The 23,854-nt window shown below is 49.9% G+C and overlaps 11 protein-coding genes across 11 annotated transcripts; 7 read left to right on the top strand and 4 right to left on the bottom strand.

Annotated features, from left to right (window-relative positions):
• Positions 1-52: 52 nt before the first annotated feature.
• Positions 53-1,234, top strand: N7525_001015 (HNH endonuclease signature motif containing protein; the record flags this gene model as incomplete). Its single annotated transcript, XM_061211730.1, has 5 exons — positions 53-134; positions 189-389; positions 444-550; positions 607-897; positions 953-1,234. The coding sequence occupies 5 exons, from the start codon at positions 53-55 to the stop codon at positions 1,232-1,234; spliced, it is 963 nt and encodes a 320-aa protein (XP_061070956.1).
• Positions 1,235-1,959: 725 nt separating this feature from the next.
• Positions 1,960-3,512, bottom strand: N7525_001014 (glycine hydroxymethyltransferase SHM2; the record flags this gene model as incomplete). Its single annotated transcript, XM_002558354.1, has 3 exons — positions 1,960-3,285; positions 3,377-3,427; positions 3,480-3,512. The coding sequence occupies 3 exons, from the start codon at positions 3,510-3,512 to the stop codon at positions 1,960-1,962; spliced, it is 1,410 nt and encodes a 469-aa protein (XP_002558400.1).
• Positions 3,513-3,996: 484 nt separating this feature from the next.
• Positions 3,997-4,575, bottom strand: N7525_001013 (mediator of RNA polymerase II transcription subunit 9; the record flags this gene model as incomplete). Its single annotated transcript, XM_002558355.1, has 1 exon — positions 3,997-4,575. One exon carries the CDS (start codon positions 4,573-4,575, stop codon positions 3,997-3,999), a length of 579 nt encoding a protein of 192 aa, XP_002558401.1.
• A 128-nt stretch (positions 4,576-4,703) lies between these two features.
• Positions 4,704-4,941, top strand: N7525_001012 (Alkaline phosphatase-like alpha/beta/alpha; the record flags this gene model as incomplete). Its single annotated transcript, XM_061211729.1, has 2 exons — positions 4,704-4,754; positions 4,798-4,941. The coding sequence occupies 2 exons, from the start codon at positions 4,704-4,706 to the stop codon at positions 4,939-4,941; spliced, it is 195 nt and encodes a 64-aa protein (XP_061070955.1).
• Positions 4,942-4,952: 11 nt separating this feature from the next.
• On the top strand, positions 4,953-6,681 carry N7525_001011 (phosphoglycerate mutase, 2,3-bisphosphoglycerate-independent; the record flags this gene model as incomplete). Its single annotated transcript, XM_061211728.1, has 5 exons — positions 4,953-4,977; positions 5,031-5,768; positions 5,826-5,986; positions 6,040-6,407; positions 6,474-6,681. The coding sequence occupies 5 exons, from the start codon at positions 4,953-4,955 to the stop codon at positions 6,679-6,681; spliced, it is 1,500 nt and encodes a 499-aa protein (XP_061070954.1).
• Positions 6,682-7,320: 639 nt separating this feature from the next.
• On the bottom strand, positions 7,321-7,974 carry N7525_001010 (tubulin-binding prefolding complex subunit YKE2; the record flags this gene model as incomplete). Its single annotated transcript, XM_002558357.2, has 4 exons — positions 7,321-7,380; positions 7,448-7,508; positions 7,572-7,767; positions 7,827-7,974. The coding sequence occupies 4 exons, from the start codon at positions 7,972-7,974 to the stop codon at positions 7,321-7,323; spliced, it is 465 nt and encodes a 154-aa protein (XP_002558403.2).
• Positions 7,975-8,179: 205 nt separating this feature from the next.
• On the top strand, positions 8,180-9,719 carry N7525_001009 (AAA family ATPase VPS4; the record flags this gene model as incomplete). The annotated part of the gene is made up of 4 exons (XM_002558358.1): positions 8,180-8,472; positions 8,595-8,930; positions 8,989-9,439; positions 9,498-9,719. 4 exons carry the CDS (start codon positions 8,180-8,182, stop codon positions 9,717-9,719), a joined length of 1,302 nt encoding a protein of 433 aa, XP_002558404.1.
• A 718-nt stretch (positions 9,720-10,437) lies between these two features.
• Positions 10,438-14,202, bottom strand: N7525_001008 (putative spindle-pole body protein (Pcp1); the record flags this gene model as incomplete). The annotated part of the gene is made up of 3 exons (XM_002558359.2): positions 10,438-10,678; positions 10,738-13,565; positions 13,633-14,202. The coding sequence occupies 3 exons, from the start codon at positions 14,200-14,202 to the stop codon at positions 10,438-10,440; spliced, it is 3,639 nt and encodes a 1,212-aa protein (XP_002558405.2).
• A 285-nt stretch (positions 14,203-14,487) lies between these two features.
• N7525_001007 (putative regulatory factor Sgt1) lies at positions 14,488-16,409 on the top strand (the record flags this gene model as incomplete). The annotated part of the gene is made up of 3 exons (XM_002558360.1): positions 14,488-14,746; positions 14,813-15,012; positions 15,084-16,409. The coding sequence occupies 3 exons, from the start codon at positions 14,488-14,490 to the stop codon at positions 16,407-16,409; spliced, it is 1,785 nt and encodes a 594-aa protein (XP_002558406.1).
• Positions 16,410-19,938: 3,529 nt separating this feature from the next.
• On the top strand, positions 19,939-21,287 carry N7525_001006 (folliculin domain-containing protein; the record flags this gene model as incomplete). The annotated part of the gene is made up of 2 exons (XM_002558361.1): positions 19,939-19,950; positions 20,004-21,287. 2 exons carry the CDS (start codon positions 19,939-19,941, stop codon positions 21,285-21,287), a joined length of 1,296 nt encoding a protein of 431 aa, XP_002558407.1.
• Positions 21,288-21,969: 682 nt separating this feature from the next.
• On the top strand, positions 21,970-22,980 carry N7525_001005 (CSN8/PSMD8/EIF3K family protein; the record flags this gene model as incomplete). Its single annotated transcript, XM_002558362.1, has 2 exons — positions 21,970-22,136; positions 22,410-22,980. The coding sequence occupies 2 exons, from the start codon at positions 21,970-21,972 to the stop codon at positions 22,978-22,980; spliced, it is 738 nt and encodes a 245-aa protein (XP_002558408.1).
• Between the last annotated feature and the right edge of the window lie 874 nt (positions 22,981-23,854).

Genomic DNA, 23,854 nt, shown 5'->3' with positions numbered 1-23,854 from the left:
TCTCTCTTTCACTCTCAGTTGTTTCCCTCTTTCACTCCTCTGGGATCCCAATATGGCAACCCGTGTCCTTCAAGCACCAAGACACCCACAGTTCAACCTCCGAGTCTATCAGGACAATGGATCTCTCCTTGCCGGTAAGACATGATAGCCTCACAGCTCGTTCGGCAAATAATACAGCCTTGTTGTAGCTCTATTTATCCCGACTGACAGGCGTGACCGATACATTCTCCCTGGAATGCTCCTCCGATACTGTTCATCGATATTCATCTTTCCCAACCAAAACGAGTGGGCAATTTACAAATTGCAGAGCGACGGAACACCAGGCCCTGCACTCCGGCATAACGGCCGGGCTGCGGTAGATCCTGGCAACTACATTGTTATGGATCGAGGTACGCTTTGATACGAATGCATAACTGGGGTTTTCAGAGCTAACAATCGTATAGACAAGAACCCCATTACCGTCAATCTGACAAGCAACTCTGCACCACACCGCGTCAGGACTCACGACCCCGATACCCAATCCCAGGTTCAGAGAGAACGGGACCGTCTGGTAGAGTCAAAGCACAAATGATCAGGAGCAAAGAGAAGGGCTAATTATTTCTATAGCAAACAGCGTTTCGGAATACCCTCTGCCAAAGAGACGGTTGCTGTGTAATCTCCGGGCAGGCCAGGACAATCGACATTGAACATCCTTTCCGAGGCCTCGGCGCTACGCATGTATTCCCTGTGAGCATGATAGAGGAATGGAGGCGAAATGGATACAGGCAATATATTACGGACACTCGCCCCAGTAGCGAAATTGGAGGATCGGGCCTGTTTTCCGCGCAGAATGGGCTTCTTCTCCGCGAAGACATACACACCTTGTTTGATGATTTCTTAATCGGGATTGATCCTGATGTAAGTCCCTCAATATGCGCTAGTTTCCCGATATATACTAACTGCGTGACCATAGGCTGGATACAAGATTATTGTATTCGGAAATGATGGTCAGAGAATTGGTAGTACTCGTCTTAAGAGCTCTGCTCGAAGTGGTGCCGACCGTGTGAGTCCCGACCTCCTTCGTTGGCACCTGCGTATGTGCCTGTACCGCAGACTGAAGGCCAACCCCGAACCGGATACATTATGGGAGGAGGATCTTGGCGAGGATCCAATGGGCAGTATTCTCAGGCAACCAGATGCGGCTGAACGAATGGAAGTTGAGCTTTTCACGCGTCTGGGAGGACTGGTAGCGTGATGCGTTCAAAATGATGCGATTGTTAGAGTAGTATCTTGCACAAACAATGAATCTTCACAGTGATGTTTCCGTTGATGTATGCATGGAATTTTACCAAATCCCATGCATCCATCCATGAATGGAGGTCCGCTCTCTCGCTGCCATCCATCTAGATTCCTAAACATAAACCTAAGCAAGCCGATAACGGCACGCTGCACTGTTACAATATTTGCGTGTCTTCCGCGGCTACATCGCGCGAAGTATACAACATAGGATAGGGCCAGGGCTGGGCAACACTAACCAGAGAAGGCAACTCACGGGAATCTTCGGAGTACAGGTGGACATACGGAAGCCTGGTTAATCGAGCCATATTAGGAAGGATAAAGCAGAGAAGAAAATAGTCCTTGGATTCTATAGATCCTTGTGTTGAGAACAGATTGTAGAATGTACATAGGACGCTCAATTAATGTTGAACTTTTCCACTTAGATAAATTCATGTGAGCCCGCTGTTGAATAAGTGCGAGACCCAACCGCCAAAAATAACATTGCTCGTTTCACATGCAAAAAAGCATTCCCATATCCCAATGACCCGCGTCAGGTTGAAAAAGCAGTCCGGTAATTAACCCCTAAAAACGCACCCATGTATATTTTTCTTTTGTTATACGAAATGATGTTGAACTCGTAAGATCCTAATTCGAATCCCACTTTATTTTTCCGTAACTCATACTCGGCCCTCAATATCTCATTTAGACGGGAAGAGGGAATGCGCTAGCCCACTCAGCAATCTCCTTGCGGAGAGCAAGGATCTCAGGAACGCTGTCATCGGCAACCTTGGCCTTGAAGTCCTTGAGCTTGTTGGCCTCCTTGGGAAGCTCACCCTGGATCTTCTTGCAGAGGGTGATGGACTGGTCAATGTAGCGGGCAATGCGCTTGAAGTCCTCCACACCCATACCACGGGAAGACATGGCGGGGGCACCAATGCGGATACCGCAAGGAGTGAGGGCCGACTTGTCACCGGGAATAGAGTTCTTGTTGCAGGCAATGTTGATCTGCTCCAGAACAGCCTCAACACGAGCACCATCAAGGCTCTTGGCGCGGAGGTCAACGAGAACCATGTGGCTGTCGGTGCCGTCGGAGACGAGCTTGTGGCCAAGGGCCTTGAACTCCTCCTCGAGAGCCTTGGCGTTCTTGATGACCTGCTCCTGGTACTGCTTGAACTCAGGGGTGTCAACCTGCTTGAGAGCAACGGCCAAAGCAGTGATGGTGTGGTTGTGGGGACCACCCTGGTGGCCAGGGAAGACGGAGAAGTTGATAGGGTTCTCCAGGTCGTAAAGGACCTCCTTTCCGTTCTTATCGGTGCTGCGGACACCCTTGCGGAAGAAGATCATAGCACCACGGGGACCACGGAGAGACTTGTGAGTGGTGGTGGTCACAACATCAGCGTACTCGAAGGGAGAGGGAATGACACCAGCGGCGATCAGGCCAGAGATGTGGGCCATGTCGACGATAAGGTAGGCGCCAACCTTGTCGGCAATCTCGCGCATGCGCTTGTAGTCAATCAGACGGCAGTAGGCGGAGGTACCGGCGACCAGACACTTAGGGCGGTACATCTCAGCATTACGCTCGAGAGTGTCATAGTCGATAATACCGGTCTCAAGGTCGACACGGTAAGGGAAGGTCTCGAAGTAGGTGGAAACGGCAGAGATCTTCTTGGAGGGGGTCTGGTAGCCGTGGCTCAGGTGACCACCGTGGGGGAGATCCAAGCCCATCAAGCGGTCATGGGGACGCATGAGAGCCTGGTAGACCTGGAGGTTGGCGGGGCTACCGGAAAGGCACTGGACGTTGACGCCCCACTTGGCGGGGTCGAGGTTGAAGGCCTTAAGAGCACGCTGCTGGCAGGTGATCTCAATGGCGTCGATGTGCTGGTTGCCACCGTAGTAACGAGCACCGGGGTAACCCTCGGAGTACTTGTTGCACATGGGCGAACCGAGGGCATCGAAGACAGCACGAGAAGTGAAGTTCTCGGAGGCAATCAGGACGACTGACTCACGCTGACGCTGGATCTCCTTCTCCTGTATGAAGTAGAAGAATTAGCACATCTGGATCTTCTGGTAGGGACGATGCATTGACTGCGGCTGCCAATGGTGTATAATTTCAACGTACCATGATGGAAGCAACCTCTGGGTCGCTGGACACGAGAGAGTTGTGCATTTGCTGTAATCGATGAGTCAATGATCTTAGAAATGAGGGCAGATGTGATACTCACGTCCCGGTGGGACTCAGAAAGAGCGTAAGACATGATGAAGTATGGTAATCTGTCTTCAAAGATAAACAGAAAAAAATGGAGATGGAGGATGAGAGGTGAAGAGAGGAAAAAATAAATGGAAGTGGTGGGGGAGGGGATCTTCCGTTTGCCTCAGGCGCTGAACTTTAAGCCAGTGAACGATATCGGAGACAGCTGGCCGGATTAGGGTTTTAGGTTATCAAATTTGTAAGGAGCCAAAATTGTTCAGAACAATGTAACTGCTTGCAATATACTCCGTACTTCACTTTTGACAATTCTTTGAGAAAAGAGAAGAAAAAAAAAGCAGATAGATTATGAATTGCTGGATTTGCCTCAACTCATGAAACGATGGCGACTTTGTAGATTGTAGTTTGAAATGATCGCTAAAAACAGCAGGGTATTTCCTTCTTATAGACGCCAAATAAATCAACCCGAAATCTTGCAGCACCTGGCCGGCTTAGATTTTCCCAATGTAGATTGAAATTCCCGATTTTAGGCTTCATGCTTCCACGGTCCTCGTATTGTCCTCATGTAGCATTCCTGCACGACTCCCGAAGTCAGAGATGACAGAGCGCAAGCGTTTCACACGGTCCTCCAGCTCCGTAATTTCTCTTTGTTGGTCATCAACAGACCGATGCACATCTGGTAGCCCTTCGACCACTGTACGAGCCTTCTGGATTCGAATCCTGACAGAGCTGGTTTCGGTAGGGAGGTTTTTCACATCGAGGGGCGGATGAGCGGTTGAACCGAGAACTGATACTTCTGCTACAGCATGTGAGGGTGCAGTATTGCCATTGTGTCCACCATCGGGAATGTTTGAGGGTGCCTGTTGGGTCTGTGTCTGGGAAGCTCCTGATACCCCTGCTGTATCCCCGGGTCCATCCGATGAACCGGTTTGCTGGCCTTTGGAGGCGAGCAAGCGAGAAAGAATCCCATGCAATGGTGGGATTATCTCGAAGGTCTGTGGTGAAGGGAAAGGTACTGCCTGCGGTGCTGGCGTTGGCGCGTCTTTGAACGGCGTATCGGGTACAGGGGATTTCAGCAGCGGAGTGCCCACTGGCGGGGATCGAGATGCCATTGTCGGGAATGTTGACTAAAAGGATCCCGAGGAAAGATATTTGAAGGACGAGTAGATCCCGGCTGGGGTAAGTTTTTAGGGAAGAGTCGGAAGAAACACCCCAAGATCCGCTCCCGCGGCTGCAATACATGCTTATCTCAGCAAATACGCTCCTGGCACCCGGTGACGGTGACGTCGGGGTCAATGCCCCTCCTTCACCGGCAGCCCTTTTTTCTGCTCTAGTGGTCTGATTCCCCTTCGTTCGATATCTTCTCCTCTAAACATCTGTCTAAAGGTAAGCAGCGTAACCGAGTTATTATTAAATTTCTTTCAGTTCAGCAATTGATCAATGTTTATGTACTTTCAGGTGTGATCCAATCACGATAGCAAACCCCACTATGGCTGACCAAAAAGTTGCCTTGAGTATGTGCCACCCAGGTCCTCAAATGATATACTAGCTAACATAAACCTTGCAGTTGTGATTGATGGCTGGGGTATTGCAGGCCCCGACTCCCCACCCCAGGGAGATGCCATCGCCGCGGCCGATACCCCATACATGTCCGGCTTCGCTGAGCCCAACTCCAAGACCGCTCAGGGCTTCGCCGAGTTGGATGCCTCTTCGCTCGCCGTCGGTCTGCCCGAGGGTCTGATGGGCAACAGTGAGGTCGGTCACCTGAACATTGGTGCTGGTCGTGTTGTCTGGCAGGACAGTGTTCGCATTGACCAGACCCTCAAGAAGGGCGAGATGGGCAAGGTGCCCAGCGTTGTCAAGTCTTTCACCCGTGCAAAGGAGGGCAATGGACGTCTGCACCTTCTAGGCTTGGTCTCTGATGGTGGTGTTCACTCCAACATCACTCACTTGTTCGCCTTGCTCCAGGTCGCCAAGGACATGCAGATTCCCGAGGTCTACATCCACTTCTTCGCCGATGGACGTGATACCGACCCAAAGAGCGCCGAGAAGTTCATGCAGCAGTTGCTTGAGAAGACCCAGGAGATTGGCACTGGCGCGATTGCCACCGTCGTGGGCCGCTACTACATCATGGACCGCGACAAGCGCTGGGAGCGTGTTGAGATTGGCCTCAAGGGTCTAGTCACTGGCGAGGGAGAGGACAGCTCGGACCCGGTACAGACCATCAGGGAGCGCTATGAGAAGGGCGAGAACGATGAGTTCCTAAAGCCCATCATTGTTGGCGGCAAGGAGCGCCGTGTCCAGGGTACGTCTGATCCGAACCCAAAAGGCAATTCTATGACAACTAATTGAGCCTGTATAGATGACGATACTCTCTTCTTCTTCAACTACCGCTCGGATCGTGTCCGTGAAATCACCCAGCTGATGGGCGACTATGACCGTTCCCCGCGTCCTGACTTCCCCTACCCCAAGAACATCTCTCTTACCACCATGACCCAGTACAAGACTGACTACACTTTCGACGTTGCTTTCCCCCGCAACACATGGGCAACGTGCTGGCCGAATGGCTCGGCAAGAAGAACCTCCAGCAGTGCCACATTGCTGAGACTGAAAAGTACGCTCACGTCACTTTCTTCTTCAACGGTGGTATCGAGAAAGATTTCCCCGGCGAAGTGCGCGATATGATCCCCTCACCCCGAGTTGCTACCTACGATCTTGACCCAAAGATGAGTGCAGCTGCTGTCGGTGCCAAGATGGCTGAACGCCTTGGCGAGAACAAGTTCGACTTTGTCATGAACAACTTCGCCCCTCCTGACATGGTTGGCCACACTGGCGTGTACGAGGCCGCCATCCAGGGTGTTGCTGCCACTGACAAGGCCATTGGCAAGATCTACGAGGCTTGCAAGAAGAACAACTACATTCTGTTCATCACCGCTGATCACGGGTAAGTCTTTGCAAAACAGGAACACCTCCCATTCCAGAGAATTGTTAATTAACCCACATTTCGCAGAAACGCCGAGGAGATGCTCAACGAGAAGGGCACCCCCAAGACCTCCCACACCCTTAACAAGGTTCCCTTCGTTATGGCCAACGCCCCTGAGGGCTGGAGCCTCAAGAAGGGCGGTGTCTTGGGTGATGTTGCTCCTACCGTTCTCGCTGCCATGGGCGTGGAGCAACCCGAGGAGATGACCGGTGCCAACCTGCTCGTCAAGTCCTAGATAAACTTTCCCGCACATAGATGTTTCATTATGAATCAATGAATAGATTTTTGTCAATACACACTTTTCCCTTTGCTTTTGGAGTATCAAAGGTCATCCATCCGCTAGCTTCTTTGGGCGTGCTCTTAAACCGCTCTCTTAGTTGTATTCATGCGTCCTTGTTATGGACCTTTTTGAGTATGGTTTTAGAACACTCTGACCTGTAGACATCAACAAGAGATCGAAGGCAGAAGCATGGCCGACGTGCAAGTATATCGATATATTCCGGGGCAGAATGATTGACACTATCAAATAATATCCAAATTCAAAGACCAATTGATCACTTTTCACAGTATTGTATTAGAATTTCACGGGTATATCTTTAGACTGATCCATGCCCTGGTCTGGTGTCAGGCACCTGCACAGATCATACATTTCCAGGCTATCCCAACTCAATTGGGATTTGGTCCTCAATGCCCAAGCATTCTTTGAGCTCTCCGACCTCCAAAATATGGTTCACAGCTGCATAGCATATGTACCAAATAACGGTGAACCGCTGGAGGGTAGGTCCCATTCGACGCCAGCTTCGTCGCTCGCACGCCACCTATTGCATCTCCGGGGAATATATCCTTCTTCGCCTGCGGGTGGGAATTTTTGGCCTTATTCGGAGGCAGAAGCAGCAGCAGCCTGCTGTTGAGCCTGGCTTTGGAGTTGGATAAGCTGGGTGAGGGGTTAGAATATGCATATGGTGGGGGGCGCGAATTGCAGTTGGATGAGGGCGATTTACCTCTGAGCGCATCTTTTCGCTCTTTTCTTGTGTCGCACTGATCTCGCCTTCAATTCGCTTGCTGTAGATTCACAGTCAGCACATATTTCCGTTGGGTCGCGGTGGCCAAGACGGTAGCACTGACATCTCCTTCTCAATGAACTCCAACCGACCGTTGACGGCCATAGTGGCTTCGGACTTATCCTGCTTCAGCAACACCGGGCCAACGAGCTTGTAAATGTTGGATTCATCGTCTAGCTGGGCGAACTCGGTCTGCACGCCTTCGTTCTCTTGCTGCTGCGATTCGAGTTTCTGGCGGGCATCGACCAAAACCTCAAGCTCTGGATGGGCAGGAAAGGTCAGCAACTATTGCCAAGGTCAATTTGATATATAGACATACCGGTCTGCAGTGCCTGGAACTCTTCCGAGCGTGCCTGAAGCTGTTTCTGGGCGTCCATGGTGAACTTGGAGGTGAAGTGGGAGGAGGGAAAATCAATGGATCCCGCCCGTAAACAACTTCCACTCTCACTTTCCCCTCCAATTCCCATCAACCCTCGGTTCTAGGGCTCTTTTGTACTTCCTCTTTTCTTCTACTCCAAGGAATCTTCAGGTTTTCTCTTCTAACAACTCTCTGCCTATCCCCCCAGCCTTGGCCCATTGCCCCAACCCTTGCTCCCCTCTCCCCGCTTTACCACATCTGCCTCCGCGGTCAACTTGCTGCCTCTACCCTAGCCAGCACACGCATTGCCTATCATGAGTAATACGGATTTCCTGGGGCGGGCGATCGATACGGTCAAGAAGGCGATCGAGAATGACAACGATGGCGAGTACGAAAAGGCTTATCAGATGTACTACTCCGCACTGGAGTTGTTCATGCTGGCCTTGAAATGGGAGAAGAACCCGAAATCGAAGGAGATGATCCGCTCAAAGGCCGGCGAGTATATGGATCGCGCGGAGAAGCTTAAAAACCACTTGGCCGAGGACCGGAAAAAACCGAGCGCGGTTGGCGCAAATGGAAAGGTGGCGCAAGGCAGTGGGAAGGGAGGGTATGTACTCGACTTCTTTTGACAAGGATTCCTCGCTCTAGCACCCCATCTGTGTGATAGGCAGTGTTGGCGAATGAGGTATTGTCCCATGTTATCCCTGCTAACGACACCGGGTCGTATAGGAAGGAAGATGACGACAACGGCGAAGATGCGGATGCGAAAAAGCTTCGATCGGCGCTCCAAGGAGCTATTCTGTCAGACAAGCCGAACGTGAAGTGGGAGGATGTTGCTGGTCTGGAGAGCGCCAAGGAAGCATTGAAGGAAGCAGTCATTCTTCCCATCAAGTTCCCTCATCTGTTCACTGGCAAGCGGCAACCCTGGAAGGGTATCCTGCTCTACGGTCCTCCGGGTACGGGAAAATCTTACCTTGCCAAAGCCGTGGCAACGGAGGCAAACAGCACATTCTTCAGTGTCAGCAGTAGTGACCTAGTCTCGAAGTGGATGGGTGAGAGTGAAAGGTAGGGCAACGTCTTCATCAACAGAAGCTCTCAGAGTTGCGTACTAATTCGCCTCTAGACTTGTGAAGCAGTTGTTTAACATGGCTCGTGAGAACAAGCCCGCGATTATCTTCATCGACGAGGTCGATGCGCTATGTGGACCACGTGGTGAAGGAGAATCCGAGGCCTCACGGCGTATCAAAACCGAATTACTTGTACAGATGGACGGTGTCGGCAAGGACTCGAAGGGCGTGTTGATTCTGGGCGCAACCAATATCCCCTGGCAACTGGATGCTGCTATTCGGCGACGATTCCAGCGGAGAGTACACATCAGTCTTCCCGACGTCAATGCACGAATGAAGATGTTCATGCTAGCCGTGGGCTCGACGCCGTGTCATATGACACAGACCGACTATCGCCAATTGGCCGATCTAAGTGAGGGCTACTCCGGTAGCGATATTAGTATTTGCGTGCAGGATGCACTGATGCAGCCAATCCGCAAGATTCAAGGAGCAACACATTATAAGAAGGTATGTATACTCAGTTCTAACCGTTACAATCCACAGCGATTGACCGGCTCTGTTACAGGTACTCGACGAGGGCGTAGAGAAACTCACGCCTTGCTCACCAGGGGATCCGGGCGCAATGGAAATGACTTGGCTCGACGTCGATGCAGAGAAGCTTCTGGAGCCACCTCTCGTTCTGAAGGATTTCATCAAGGCAGTCAAGAACTCTCGACCGACAGTTAGCGGAGAAGATCTCACGAGGAACGCTGAATGGACACAAGAATTTGGCAGTGAAGGCGCCTGATCGTATATTCCTAATGATCGATATTCTTCCCATCATGGCCTCCGACACGTGAATCTTTCTACCTCCGTCGATCACAGCATAAACCCCTGGCTCGTTGGCTTGTCCAGAGAGGAAAGCTGAATATCCCATGCCCTTGCCCATAGTCTCCATTTTCTCATGCGCTTTATCTGTGTCCACGTCAATGCTTGCTTCATTTCGGATTCCTGTGTTTTTTGGTGGGTGTCTCCGAAGAGTTTGGTGTTTAGAAGCGTTTCTCAATTTTGGCAATGGCGAGGCGTTGGCTGAGCAAATATTTCATGTGTCTATCCACGCGAGTGTCTCTGTCATAGGAAAGCGTGCGAGTAGCATACATACGGCTTTGAAGACTACAAACTTGTTAGGTTCTTTCGCCATTGCTTGTAGATGTAACCAATGCCACCCAAGGCCTAATTTCTATATCGCCAGACGCTACGCTACATAAGCGAATAAGCATTCTTGAACCATCAAATTCCTCGCTGGGATGACACTATGCACAAATGATTCGAACAAACCGGCACAAAGCCAGCCGTAAAACGCCCAATACAAAGTGAATGGAGACACAGAAACATAAAACAAGTCGAAAAAGACTAGTATACTTGGAAGACATGTCGGGGGAATCTCTCATAGCAGAAGGTGGACGCTGGAAGAACAGGAGACAAAATCACAACGAATGACATAAACATATAACCGATATCCAGGGCTACTGGCCAAGCAAGCTCTTGTTCGAGCTATCACGGCGCTTGAGCATCTCTGTCTTAGCACGCTTCAACCCCTCGCCTAGTTTCTTAGTCCGCTTCCAGTCACTGCTCATCTTTTGCATGCGAACAGCGGCTCTCACAAGGGATACGGCGGATTTCAATTTATGGCGTGGAGTGCGTACAGGAGCTCGGTCACGGGCCTGCACGCCCATCTCGGAAATCATGCGGAGGTCGGCATCGTTGCTGTTGGTAACTTGTTAGCTATGTTGCAAATAATATTAGACGGAAATGGGGGTACGAACCATGCAACTCGGACGCGTTCACCAAGTTCCATCAAGCCCTTGCTCCAGGCAAGATCACGGCGGAACTTTTCCTCGCGCTGCAGGCGAGCGCGAAGCCAGATGATCTCCTTGCCTAGGCCTCGGATCTCTTTCTCATGTTTGGTCTTGTTGGTCGACTTAGAAAGGGAGTTTTTCTCGAGGATTTCGTCGTGGCGTCTTTGTAACATATCGAGAGTTTTGGTTGCTGCTTCAGCCTCGCGCTTGTGGACATCTCGCTCTTCGCGAATCCGGCGCACATGTGTCTTCAAATCGTTCAGGCGCGCTTCCCGTTCGGAAAGCTTCAGAGCTAATGATTCGGCCTCGAGTGTGGATGACCTGAGGAGCTCATGGAAGTCCTTTTGGTCCTCTTCTTTCATCGCGGCACGTTCGAGCTCTCGGTTCTTCGTGTTCACCTTCTGGAGGGATCGGTGTGCTTCGGCCACTTGTTTTCGTAAACTGCGTAGCTCTTCATGAAGCTTGTTTGATGGAGAGTTATGTGGGGAGTGTGACTCGAATTTGTTCATCATAGCATCATGAAGATCCTTCTCCAATTCCTCAACTCGTGACTTGTAGCTTTGTGCAGAAGACTTCTGCTTGGATTCGCGCTGGAGGAGAATTTTTTCGCGTTTTCTAGCCTCTTCCAGGCTGTGTCGGAGTAAGGAGAGGTCCCCATGTGTACCAGATTGTTCATTCTCCACCACGGGCTGCTGCTGCTGCTCAAGAAGAGCTTCCAATTCTTGGGCGCGACGCTCCAGGCGCTGTACCTTCGTCTTGGCAGAGGTAAGTTCTCGGTCTCGGTTACTAGAGCCAGCAAGCAATTTGTCCTGAAGGCGATCGATTTCAGCAGAAAGACGACCCTCCTCTGCTGCAAATCGTTCACTTTCAGAGACAAGCTGATCCTCTAGAGATGATTTGGCGTCTCGCAATACTTTGAGTTCGTTGTCAAGTCTTGTTACAGTCTTGCGCAGTTCCAGTTTGTCGCGGTCAAACCGAGTGGTGTCATCTGCGTTCTGGAATCGGTCGAGTTGAGCTTGGAGCTCGATACGCTCAGCCTCGATCTCCTGCACCGAAGCCTTCAGATCAAATATCTCGACATGAGCATTTGCAAGCTGATCACGGAGCTTCTGTCTCTCGGCAATAGACTTTTCCAGGTTTTGTTCCAGGTCAGATGACCCATTTTGCCGACCCTTAGCAAGTTCTTGCTCATCCGCCAGACTCGATTGTAAAACGACCACCTCGTCTTCCAGAGCTCGCACCTTGTCTGCAAGTGCTTGCTCTTCGCGTCTAGATACCCGAGCGTCCTGCTTCGCCGCAAGAAGCTCGTCCCTTTTTTCATCAAGGTCGCGTCTGGTCTTGTCAAGGTCGTCTTTGAGGTCTTGGATTTGGCGATCCAGCATAGACTTTTCTTGCGTGTAGCGCTTCTTCTCGCTATCAATGACCTCTTGTAGCCTAGACTCCTTTCCAGAGTATGTGCTACCAGCTTCCTGAAGCGCTTCGACAGTGCGCTTCAAGTCTGCCGCTTGGCCTTCTGCCCATACTTTCTCTGATTGTAGAGTCCGCTTGCTGCTTTCCCAGCGACTTTGATCAACTGCAAATCGGCCTTCCTTCTCTTCAATCTCATGGTGAAGGTTTTCGATCTCCTCTTGCAGCCGTTCAACTTCCGCCTTGTGCTGCCAGCGAATGTTGTGCCCTTCGTCCTGAGCGCGAGATGTGGCGTCTTGAACCGCTTTTTGAAGTTCGCGGATTCTGGATTGTGCACGGTCGAGATCGATTTGTAGTCCTCCCGATTCACCGGTCAGCGCTTGATGGCGAGTTTGAAGAAGTTCCTTTTCGTCCGTTCCACGCTGGAGTTCGTCCAAGGCCTCCTGCAGTCGGGCAGAAGTAGCTTTTAGGTCCTGTCGAGCTTGATCGCGATCACGCCTGGCCGCAGCAAGGTCCTCAGCCAGGTGGTGGGCGTTATCTTCTAGGCCATGTTGAATAGTTTGATAACGCTCTTCGAGGAATGTCGCATGGTTGGTTTTACTCTCCAATCCTGTCCTCAGCGCATCGTTCTCTCGTTGCAGGTCACGTATCTCTTCTTCGAGCTTTTCGACCCTGTCCTCCATTTGCCGGCTGAGTCCTTTGGTGGTGAAGGATTTGTTCGAGATTTCATCCTGCAATTCCCTCAAGTCCTCCTCGACACGATCCTTCTCTTCGATCGCATGTCTAACGGCATCAGCCGACTCTTGGGTCTCAGTCTTGGCCTGAGAAAGACTATCCTGGAGCTCTTGCATCTGCTCCTTCGCACGCTCCAGCTCAAGCTGGAGCTCTGAAGCTGCGCCATTCTCCTCGGCATTACGTTTCAGATCTTCAAGCTCTTCTTCGCGTTCCTCAAGAAGGCGATCTTTTTCTCTAGAGCTTGCTTCTAAATCCTCAATGTCGTCACGAAGTTTGTCGGTCTCTTGCGAGTGGTTATCTTTGATGTGTCTCAATTCATCGCGCGCTTCTCTGAGTTCGACGTCACGCGATTCAAGCTCTTCGCGCATCATATCCATTTCGCGCTGTACCGTCTGGTCCGCTTGCTCCCTCCATGATTTCTCCTTTAACTCTGCCAGCTGTAGCTGGTAGTCCTCGAGATCTTTCTCTGCCTGCTGGAGGCTCTTTCGGTATCGGGAAATATCGCGTTGCATCGTTAGTCGCAAAACTTTGAGCTCCCTGTTTTCTTTGAGGGCGTCATTATTGTATTCCGGACCAGCCTTTTGCAGTTGTTCTTCCATGAAGTGAATCCTCAGCTTCAAACTGAAATTGACTTTGCTCAGTTGATCAATGGCCTATGAACATTAGTATTAATCTGGAGGGTGTTACGTGTAACCCAATTGGTTCTGATGTTCATCATACCATGGCTTGGTCCTTGAGCGACAAATTATTCCCTCCGTCACCAAGGGCTCCTCCGTTGCGTCCTGAATACCCAGGCAATGGTGTACTTTGTGCACTACTGCTTGCAGCATGTGGAACTGGAGTTGCCTCTTCCATTGTCCGATCCTCCTCGTATATATCAGACATGTCCATAGCAGGCAAGCCGGGCGTTTGGGCGTTGCTGCGATAGGTCTCTCGCTGATATCCCGGGGTTTTCGGACCATCTGTTCCTCTCGCCACAGACATATTCTTCAAAAGATTGTTCTTCGTCGCGCTCTTCATTAACGGGGTAAATTCTCCCTTCGCAGGAGCTGCTGCTGGAAGATGCCGTAACGCGCTTCTTGTTGACTTGGAAGCAGCACCGGCGCGCGGAGTGACGCGTTTGTCAAAACCCTTGATCACATCATTGTCCTTGGACGGCGTTTGAAATGAATTTTCAAGAGAATCGAGTGCAGACAAATGATGCCGCCCCGCGCTGCGAAATCCGGTTGTGAGATAAGTCGCGTTGCCGTCGTATTCGGTGCGTGGTGTGTCGATGTAGGGGAAGGCCATGTTTGAACAGGGGGAGGTGGGCCAAAACCTTTCAGCGCGTGACCATCACCGTGAATAAGGGCAGGAACGAAGTTTAGACTGGATGTTCACGCTTGATAATCACAGACCGTGTTTTGGGCGAGTTATCCCCGGCTGTGTTGGGTTTAGCGCGGACACCTCTGTTGATTTCTAACCTAATCAGGATTAGCGTGTAGATCACGGGATGTGAATTTCGCCGCTTTTGCTTTTTTTCTGTCAGAAGAATGCATGAGGTCATCCGTGATCTTTGATAGCACAAGATCAGCCATGACTTCTGAGGAGGATCTCGCGTGGTTTCAATCAACCTTCCGCCCTATCCCAAAACCGGAGCTCCCCGACGACGCTGTCGAATACTCAATTTATCATATCCCGCCTTCCCCCACCCCCACCGTTATCGATGAAGCTGCCGAGACCCGAGCACGACTACTTGAGGTGCAACGTACAGCAGCAGATCTAACAAAAGATTTGCTCAAGGATTACATCTGGCAGCGTGAGGCCTTTCGATTGGAGATCACAAAAGAAGATGGTACCGAACTCTTACTCTAAAGACCTACCCTGAAATAAAGTTGAAGCTAATTGCCGTGGGGTTTAGGAATCACGTCACTACAGGGTCGCACCTCCTTCGGCGACTCTATCGAAGATGAATGGGTCATTGTGTACTTCCTCCGTGAGCTGACCAAGCGACACAAAGATATTTGGGTGAAAGTGGTGGACGGCGATGGCGAGTTTCTTCTCATTGAAGCCGCGGGAACACTCCCGGCATGGATAGAGCCAGATGTCGCGGATAATAGGGTGAGTTATGGCTAGTCAACTTACGTCGACTTATTGGAGACATCATACTGATCAACCAATCTATGGACCAGGTGTGGATTCACCAAGGAGACCTCCGAATCATCAAGCCCAAGCAGGAGGCGAAAAGACAGGTTACCGAGAAAATTTCACTTCCAGAGGCACGAAAGATTATCGAGAATGAACCCGGTCGCCTTCTTCGCTCAACGATAATCCAAGAAGAGGCCTTTTACCGTCTGCGCAAGTACCCTCAGCAAATCAGCGAAAACCTTCACTCCGCCATCATCACAATTCCCCGCAAGGTTGCATTCCTCCTACACCAAAAGCCAGCCTACATTTCACCTGCTGTGGAGGCGTTCTATGTTCGTGATCCGATTGCTCTGCGGCCACTGCGAGCGAAGGATGCGTCCGACCTTGTTTTCAAGCCGGACGACTTGGTCGACGTTAGTGTCCGGTTTACCCGTGTCGGATATGCGCAACTCAAAAGCCAAGAATTCCCTGTGCCAAATACCTGGGCGGGCAAGCTACCCTCGACTGAGGACCGTAAAGCATATGAGCGGGCGGAAGCAGGAATGAAACTTGCGTGTGGATTCGAGATGCTGCTTCATGACCCCCAAAACCAAGATAAGCCTGCGGTCAGGGAAATGAAGTTCCTGCTCGAGGATGTGGAGACAGGGGATGAAACCCTTCCCACCGATCAAGAAATCCAAGAAACCTGGGACAAGCGAGACGACGATGAAAAATGGCTGGATATCAACTACGAAGATTTGGAGACAGAGCTCAAAGGAAGAGGCGAAGGAAAGGGAGAGGATGCTGGCAAATTCGGTGACTCCGGCGCCCAGGAAAATCTTCAACGGATCGTGGCTCGCTTTGAAGAGTTCCTGAATGACAATTCAGCGGGCTTCGATGGTGCTGATTTCATTGATGACTTTGAGTCGGATTCTGACGTCGAAGATGATGATGACGAGGAAGTCGACAGTGAAGGCGAGGATAAGGACGCGTCATTCAACGAAGAGGAATTCTCCAGAATGATGAAAGAGATGATGGGCATGCCTTCTGCACCCGATTCCATCCGCAAACGAGTGGAAGACCTCGACTCGGACGGGGAAGATGACACGGAGCAGATTAAGGAGCTTTCCCGACGAATGGAGGCGGAATTGCAAGGGACAGGCGTGCTCGATCTCAACCGGCGCCCGCGGGAATTGTCCTCTGGCGAAGCAGGTGCATCCAAGGGAAAGCCTGCCAACATCTCCAATGAAGATGAGGAGGATGAGAACATCAACATCAATCTTGCTAAGAATTTGCTGGAAAGTCTTCAGGGCCAAGCTGGAGCCGCTGGTCCGGCGGGCAATATGCTGTCAATGATGAACATGCGCATGCCCAAATATGATCGCCCTTGAGAAGGTGACAATATGGGTGAGAGTAATCATTCGAAATGCCCAGGAAAGCAAGAACAGACTCTGGATCAGCAATGGATCTAAGGCCAGCCCTACGCGGTCGACTGAATAAATGGGTCATTTCGCTGGACAAGGCGACCCGGAGACCAAAGACAAGGGGTTGTCCCTATTGTGGTTGCTGGTCGATATGTGTTCTGATATCGCCTTACAGACCCGCCACCGGAGAAAACGGGTTGGACAACGGAGGTCGAACCTGCGTCTTGAACAAGAAAAGAAAACACTTCTGGTTCCATCTTTCGGGCGGGTTTAATTGTACCCATCCCATGCCCAACTCCCCTTGGGAAGTTAGACGGGCTTCATGGGTTGGGCTTAACAATTTCGCCCCACGAGACTAAATGCGGCTTTGCTGCCTCAAATCTTTACATTTTTCTATGCATTCTCTAGGTTGAGTAGTCATATACCCCTTAAAGACGTAACCTCTGGGAACAAATCAAATGTCTGCTAGACCCCTCATATCTTCCTATCTTCCGGTCAAATGTCGTGACACAGTTTAAGCGTACACTATAGCTTCATACACATTATATGGAGTATATCCCCCCATCTGCAAATGTAAGAGTCATGGAACTTGTTTATTGTTATCAAACATGTTCCCTTCTCGTAAGACATACGGTTCAACCGAGCGATGCCCAGCTGCTTGGATAAACTCGCTAGCGTTGGTGGGGCTAGCTCGTAGGGCAAGGCATACAGCTGCACAACATGCATAATACACGAGAATGAACCCAATAAGCCACGTAGACTGGCATGCCGGGTGGCGACTGCAGAACAGGCGTGTACGTACCCATATATATATCAGCGATGATGTACTCACCCGCGGTGGAACAACAGTGTGAATGCCCGAATGACCAGATCTTGTGACTTGCCTCTATCAAGGCCGTGCAGCTATAGATCCCAATGATATCGAATACATAATATTGTGCAATGTTGTAGGGTGGCACCGTACCTATGCTATGTTGCATATGTTGCATACAAAACGCTGATCATCCTGAGGTTAACTCCGTAGTACTTTAGTAATTCCACGTGGCTAGATCGCCCATGTCTTGGATCGACCCAAGTGTTTAGGTTACCGATTGTTCCTGACGGGGTAATATAAAGGTGTCTCATAGCGGGTCCACTTCTGCATGACAATCATATTGGAATTCCTTGGAACGGATTCACCTTCCCAAAACAATCGGCATCCGGTTCATAGTGGGTAATAATAAACTCAATTATACTACTCCGTTTATAAGGCATAATATCTGTATTCCGTACGTTGTACTTATATTTTGTCTCATAGTAGAACCAACACTGTGGAACATGTGTTTTAAGGTGAGTCCAGTACCTCGGTGAAATGTCCAAATGGAAACGCTGGAAAGAATTGTTCGGTCCGGAGTATTCCGCAAGGAAATCGGCAATCCACCAAAACCCGTTAAAAGTGTCGTGTGCCTCTTGTGGCGAAAATAATAAGGATCCGCTCGTGTCCGGGTGGATTTGCCGTCCTTTTTACTTTTTTACTTTGCTTATAAATATTATTGTTAAAATCCCTCATTAAATTGGAGCAGAAATCAATAATGTCCTCGGCGTGATAGGGTGAGAATACACGGAACGAAGGAGTGAGACGGGCTATATTATATATAAAGTAGATGACAGGACTAATGCTGCTACACATTGTCCACCCGTGGACCTAGTGTAATTAGTGTACGACTAGTGGTACAAGGCTGCCTGATTGCAGGTACTTTCTACCTAACCTGCATATAGACATATTCCGTACGGAGGTCACCTGGCGTGTGTCGGCAAGGATCAAGGATTTAGCATCCCGGCACAATGCCGGGGCAACTGCTATTTCGGAGTCCCAATATCTGTTTCATCCTTTCGAAATAGCCTGTACAATATAACCTGGCCCAGTGGACGGAATACGATTCGGGGATGCACATTAGCCGCCTCCGTTTGCCATTTAGACGGGACGGATGAAAGGATCCATAACATATTTAATGGGGTTTAACACCGAAGAAGATCCTCCGGATGAAGGGGAGATTTCTCGGACTATTTGGAGGATGAGCCTCGAGTATATTTGTATACAACATACAACATTTAGAGTTGAAACGATAATGTAACGGCGAAAAAGGGTTATCGACTATGATCCTACGACTCCCGGAGGCTTGTCGGGAAATCCCACAAAGTTTAGATCCCTGCTGAACACGCTAACCGTGGGATTATTTCCCCCGAATTTCCACTTTTCCACGGAACAGTTTCGTGTCCGACTTGGGGAAAGATGAGCATGTTTTTCTGGGACCCAAGATCGTCTTTCCAGAAGCGAGGGAGTATAGCCGAATCCCTCTGGAATATATTGTACACATCCAATATGATGACGTTCAGCAAATCGGAGGACAAGGAATTTCTTCCATTACCTCCTTACCGTGCCCCTAACACGGAGTTATCTCCAGATTACCCCCCGAAATCCCGATGGCTGGAATAGAGACGGCAAGACTGATCTGACACATGCTGATTTTCGAGTGACATGAAAAGTAGGAAAAAGGAAAAAGGAAAAAAAAAAAAAAAAGGAAAAAAGAAATAATAAAAAAAGCAAAACCCATACGACAGAATACCGAAAGGGGAAGCGGTGAACCCCTGACGATTTGTCCAATCGATAGATCATATAATCTCTCAAAATGTGTTTGGAATCCAATTGATATGTATTAAGATCAAGATCATACGGAGTAGATGTAATTAATATTCACTTGAATAATCTGCACGATCATTGGTACCACACGTATTCCCATGGAGCCCCTGTTTGCAGACATATCCACTTCTACGCAACGGTCCAAGGACAGACGAGAACGGCCCCTCGGGACAAGGCGCTAGGCAAAGCACGGAAACCCATGAATATTAATGGTCGGCCCGATTTTAGAATGACTTTCACATGCAGCAATCCAGGAGAAGAGTATGAAAGAATGTGATCGGAAGGCTATCCGGAAGGGTGGTGTAACTATAAGTTGAAAGGGCAAAAAGTACTTTTCAATACAATCCAATAAAGCAGAGAGATAAAGTAGAATTAAAAAGAGTCATAGAAAGTAATAAACTGAGCTGTAAAAGTGAAAGATGAAATAATATAAAAGAAGTTAGAAGAGAAAGTGGAGGCAGTGGAGAAGTTCTTTTCTTCCATCGACCTTCCATTTGGGAGTTCCCGTAAGTGCAACTTCCGGGCTTCCACCGAGGGCCTTAGCCCCTTCGATTATTATTGCTTGTCTTCTTATTTATCACATTACTCCACTACTCTCTCTCTCCCTCTCTCTCTCTCTCCTCTTCTCTTAATATCTCACCTCTGTGCTCTTCTCTTCCTTTTAAACTTCTTTTTTTGTTTTTCCTGTTTTTTTTTAACCTTGCCGGAACCTGGTCACTGTGTGGACCCGCATACCAGCCTTTCGTCATTATCCAGTCACAGCATGCCTTGGGACAATGGACTAAACATGCTGGTTATTGCTTGATCAGGTCCACCATGGATTTCATTGTGAGTATAAAAAAAGAAAGATACACCCTATGAGCTTGGACTGACATTCTCAGCTCTCTTTGACGCACTTCTGCGAGGTGCATGGTCCCACCTCCATTATTTGCTCGCAGGTCCTACCTTTTTCATGTCCGCAATGTCACCCCGAATCCGATCACTCTCCCCAGGGTACCCCAGCTTCACTTGAGTCTCGCATCGATCAGTCTCAATCCCAGAAATCTGCCGAGTCTAAGTCGCCCAGAATTGAAGATCACCCGTACTTCCTCAAAGGACATCCGACCTCACCCGAAGATAAATCCAAGCGAGGTGGTGCAAATGGCGACACCTGCGCCAGTTGTAGCTTGTCTCTGCCAGAAACTGTGAGCAAACAGCTACCTCCGGGTGCGCCTGGAAGTCGCGACGCCAAGGGCAATTCTACTAGCCCGGTGCTCCGCTCTCGCGAGCTAGTTTACTCATGCGGCAACAACCATACGGAGTTGGATGATGAGACCGACTACCACACTCACGCGTCTCCTCCTGACTCCCTTCGCTCTGCCTCGGTTGCCTCCGATTCTTCATGTCACACACACATTCACACCTATCTCTCTCAGCGCGGGCCGCCTAACCCCGCTGACTATGCGCTCCTCCGCCGCTCTTCTATTCGCACCCTAAGCTGTGAGCTCTTGCCCCGGGGACTTTCGTCCGGCCCCATCTGCTTCGGCGACGGCGTCGCTGGTTACACCATTGCCTACATTTTCCGCCTTCCAGACCCCATGGCCCGCGGCAAGCGACGCAGTTATGCACTGGTCGCACTGGCAGGGCGAGATGCCGGAAGAGCATTCCGCGCATGCCCCATTATCTGGCGCGCATTCGGTCGCATCGCAACCAGCATTGTACACGCCGCCGAGCGCTTCCAGGAAGACGAGAAGACCCGCGATGAGCAGAACAACCCGGGAAGACAGCCCGGCCGCCAGTACCCTCCTGTTTCATCCTTCCTCACTGGCCGGGGTATGGATCCGGCGGGCCGTCGTGCAGCTGGCCAGATTCGTGCCCGCAATTTAGCCGAAATCGTCGGCAATGAATACATCTTTACCGAATTACATGCTCATTTCGTCGCACTTCTGCAACAGCTCGGTGCCATGTTTGGCGGAATCCCTCTCAATGAGGAACGCTTTGTCTGCAGCACTGTGGGCGGCGAAGAAGAAGGCGCCAGTTCTTCTCAGCCAGTCCTCGTCTCCAAGGCAAGACAGCCAGAGGGCGACCAGAAGTATGATGGCGACGATATCGACATCTCGAACCTTGAAATCTCCGCGGGACCAAAGGCGATTCCCATTACGCCTCGCCGGCCCGTCATGGCTTGAAATATTCTTTTCATCATTTGCATGAACCTCTTATTGAGATACCCGCCTGCTTTGTTCTGTTTTCAGGCACCTTCAACCTTCTGCTTTTTCTGCTTCTTTTTTTTCTGCTTCTTTTTATGCTTTTATGCGGGTTGGCAAGCTGTTTCGGCCGATTTCTGCATTGCTCATTCTGCATACGGATTCGGCCTTTCCTTTTTTTTTTTTTGTTTTTGCGATATGGCATGGGCATAGACTATGGCGTCTGACAAACACGGAACGGAGTTTCTTGTTTACCTGCCTTGATTTCGGTTTTTTCCCGGGGTGATATGCCTTTCTTCTCTTGGGCACCTCGTTCGATCTTTATGGAGTTCAACGATTCAAGCACGTCTGTTTAGCGGGTTTCCTTTCTTGGGACTGGTGCTAGGTTATGATTGAGGTGCCACGATCGCACGAGGAATTCAAGAGACATGTATTTTATGTATTATTTGAACACGAATCAATCCATGGCCATTGGCCACTTTTTCGGAGACTGCAGTTTTTATTGTATGCACATATCTATTATAGTCCGGAAAAATTCCGGGTAAACGTACCATTTCGGGTTAATCCGGCCATGGCCACAATCAAACCTTGGAAAATCCCACCAAAAAGAACAGCAGAGACAAAAGACCCGCATCACCTCCCACCTTCCTCCAGCAATACCAAAATGGTCGCCTTCGACAAGTGTGAGACCCGGCCCGCCCATATTGAGGCCATCCTCAATGGCCTCGATCGGTACAACCCCGAGACCACCACCGTCTTCCAGGACTATGTCGCCCTGCAGTGCGAGGACCGGACATTTGACTGCTACGCCAACTTGGCCCTGCTGAAGCTGTGAGTTGGATCTTTTGTTTTATGGAAGCATTGCATTGCGAAAAAAAATCTTATTCAAGCTCTACTATGATGAGTGTCTTTTAAGCGTTTCCTATTACCTGACGTCCCCATAATATACTTGGGAGTGTTGAGAAATTCTGTGAAGATACTGAACGTGAAGCACCCATGCATTGGTTGAAACCAAAGCCATGGCATTCTTTTCTTTTACGAAACCTCAAATCATCATGAAACTCTCGAATTGAAGCTAACAAAAACCCTCTTCAAAAAATCCAGCTTCCAGTTCAACCCCCACCTCATCCAACCCGACACCGTGACCAACATCCTGGCCAAGGCCCTGACCGTGTTCCCCTCGCCCGCCTTCTCGCTCTGCCTCGCCCTGCTCCCAACAAGCACCCAGCCATTCCCCACCACCAGCGAAGCCCAATCCGCCTCGCAGACCTCCGACTTCGTCGAGTCCGTCCAGAAGCTCACCCGCCTGTCCACCCTCCTCGAGTCCGCCCAGTACGCCCAGTTCTGGTCCACCCTGAACTCGGATGACCTGTACGCCGACCTGACCGCCGACGTGGCCGGTTTCGAGGAACTCGTCCGCATCCGCATCGCCGTCGAGGTCGGCAACACCTTCCGCTCCATCACCGCCGAGAACCTCGAGTCCTGGCTCGATGTCCGCAGCCGTGACGCGCTCAACAAGTTCGTCGTCGATGTCTGCGGCTGGAAGGTCGATGGCGACGTCATCCGCGTGCCTACCAACAAGGAGAACGAGGCCCGCTCTGAGGTCAAGAGCGAGCACGTCGGCATCGAGCAGTTCGGTCGTGTCATCCGTCGTGGCTTCGAATTGCCTGCATAAGCGCTTACTGCGGAAGCTCTATTTTGAATTTTCTTCTTCGCGTTGATTCGAAAAGTTTCATTTCTTTCCTCTTTTCGTATCAACCTTTTTCTAAAATTCTCCAAAAAGCTGTGCGAGGGAAAAATTTGATTTCCATCCATGACATGAGTTCATGAATCCCACCCCCGATCAAGTGACGAACCGACGATAGATTTCGCATGGAGGAGGGGCTCGGAGATGAGTCGGGACCTGGCGCATCTGGCGTTCTTTTTTTCTTCTTTTTTCTTTCCTTTTCTATTTCTCTTGTCTGTATTGGATTCTTTATTTACTTGTCCGTGCGAATATATGCAATGGATAATATGAGGAAGAGAGAGAGATGTCATGTCCATACCATAACATAACTTCAGTCGCGCCTCCATATAGGGCCGGCTTTGCTGCCAATATCAAAAATCATACAGAGCCAGTTCCACATGTATAAGCAATGGGGATACAGCACGATACTCGGTCCAACGCACGACCCAACACTAGTGTCACTATGAAGGATACAAAGCTCAAACAAGATATCGTCTCTCTTTCTGTTGCATGATTACTTCCAACTTATGGATTGGACATATAAAGCAGATGAGGCTATACTATAGTAGGTATTAGGTACTAACAAAGTGAAATGGCAACAACAATATATAGCAGCGGTCTTATGTTCAATGATCGGATGTAAACGATTCCTCCCATACTACCACATGGGAATTAAGGCTTCGGTTTCCCCATCTTCTGGTCGAAATCGTGATACCGTTTGGAATTGTATCCGCTATAGTTTGTCAGATTCAAACTAGAAATCGTTCGATCACTTAGGGAGAATCCGTACAGCCAGTTCACTGCTCTAATGTAGAAATCTTTA

The sequence above is a fragment of the Penicillium rubens genome (genome assembly GCF_028828025.1).
Source record: "Penicillium rubens strain IBT 27055 chromosome Unknown utg000001l_segment0_segment0, whole genome shotgun sequence".
Classification (NCBI taxonomy): domain Eukaryota; kingdom Fungi; phylum Ascomycota; class Eurotiomycetes; order Eurotiales; family Aspergillaceae; genus Penicillium; species Penicillium rubens.
The sequence above is the reverse complement of the archived record's forward strand: the minus strand, read 5'-3'. Positions and strand labels throughout refer to the sequence as shown.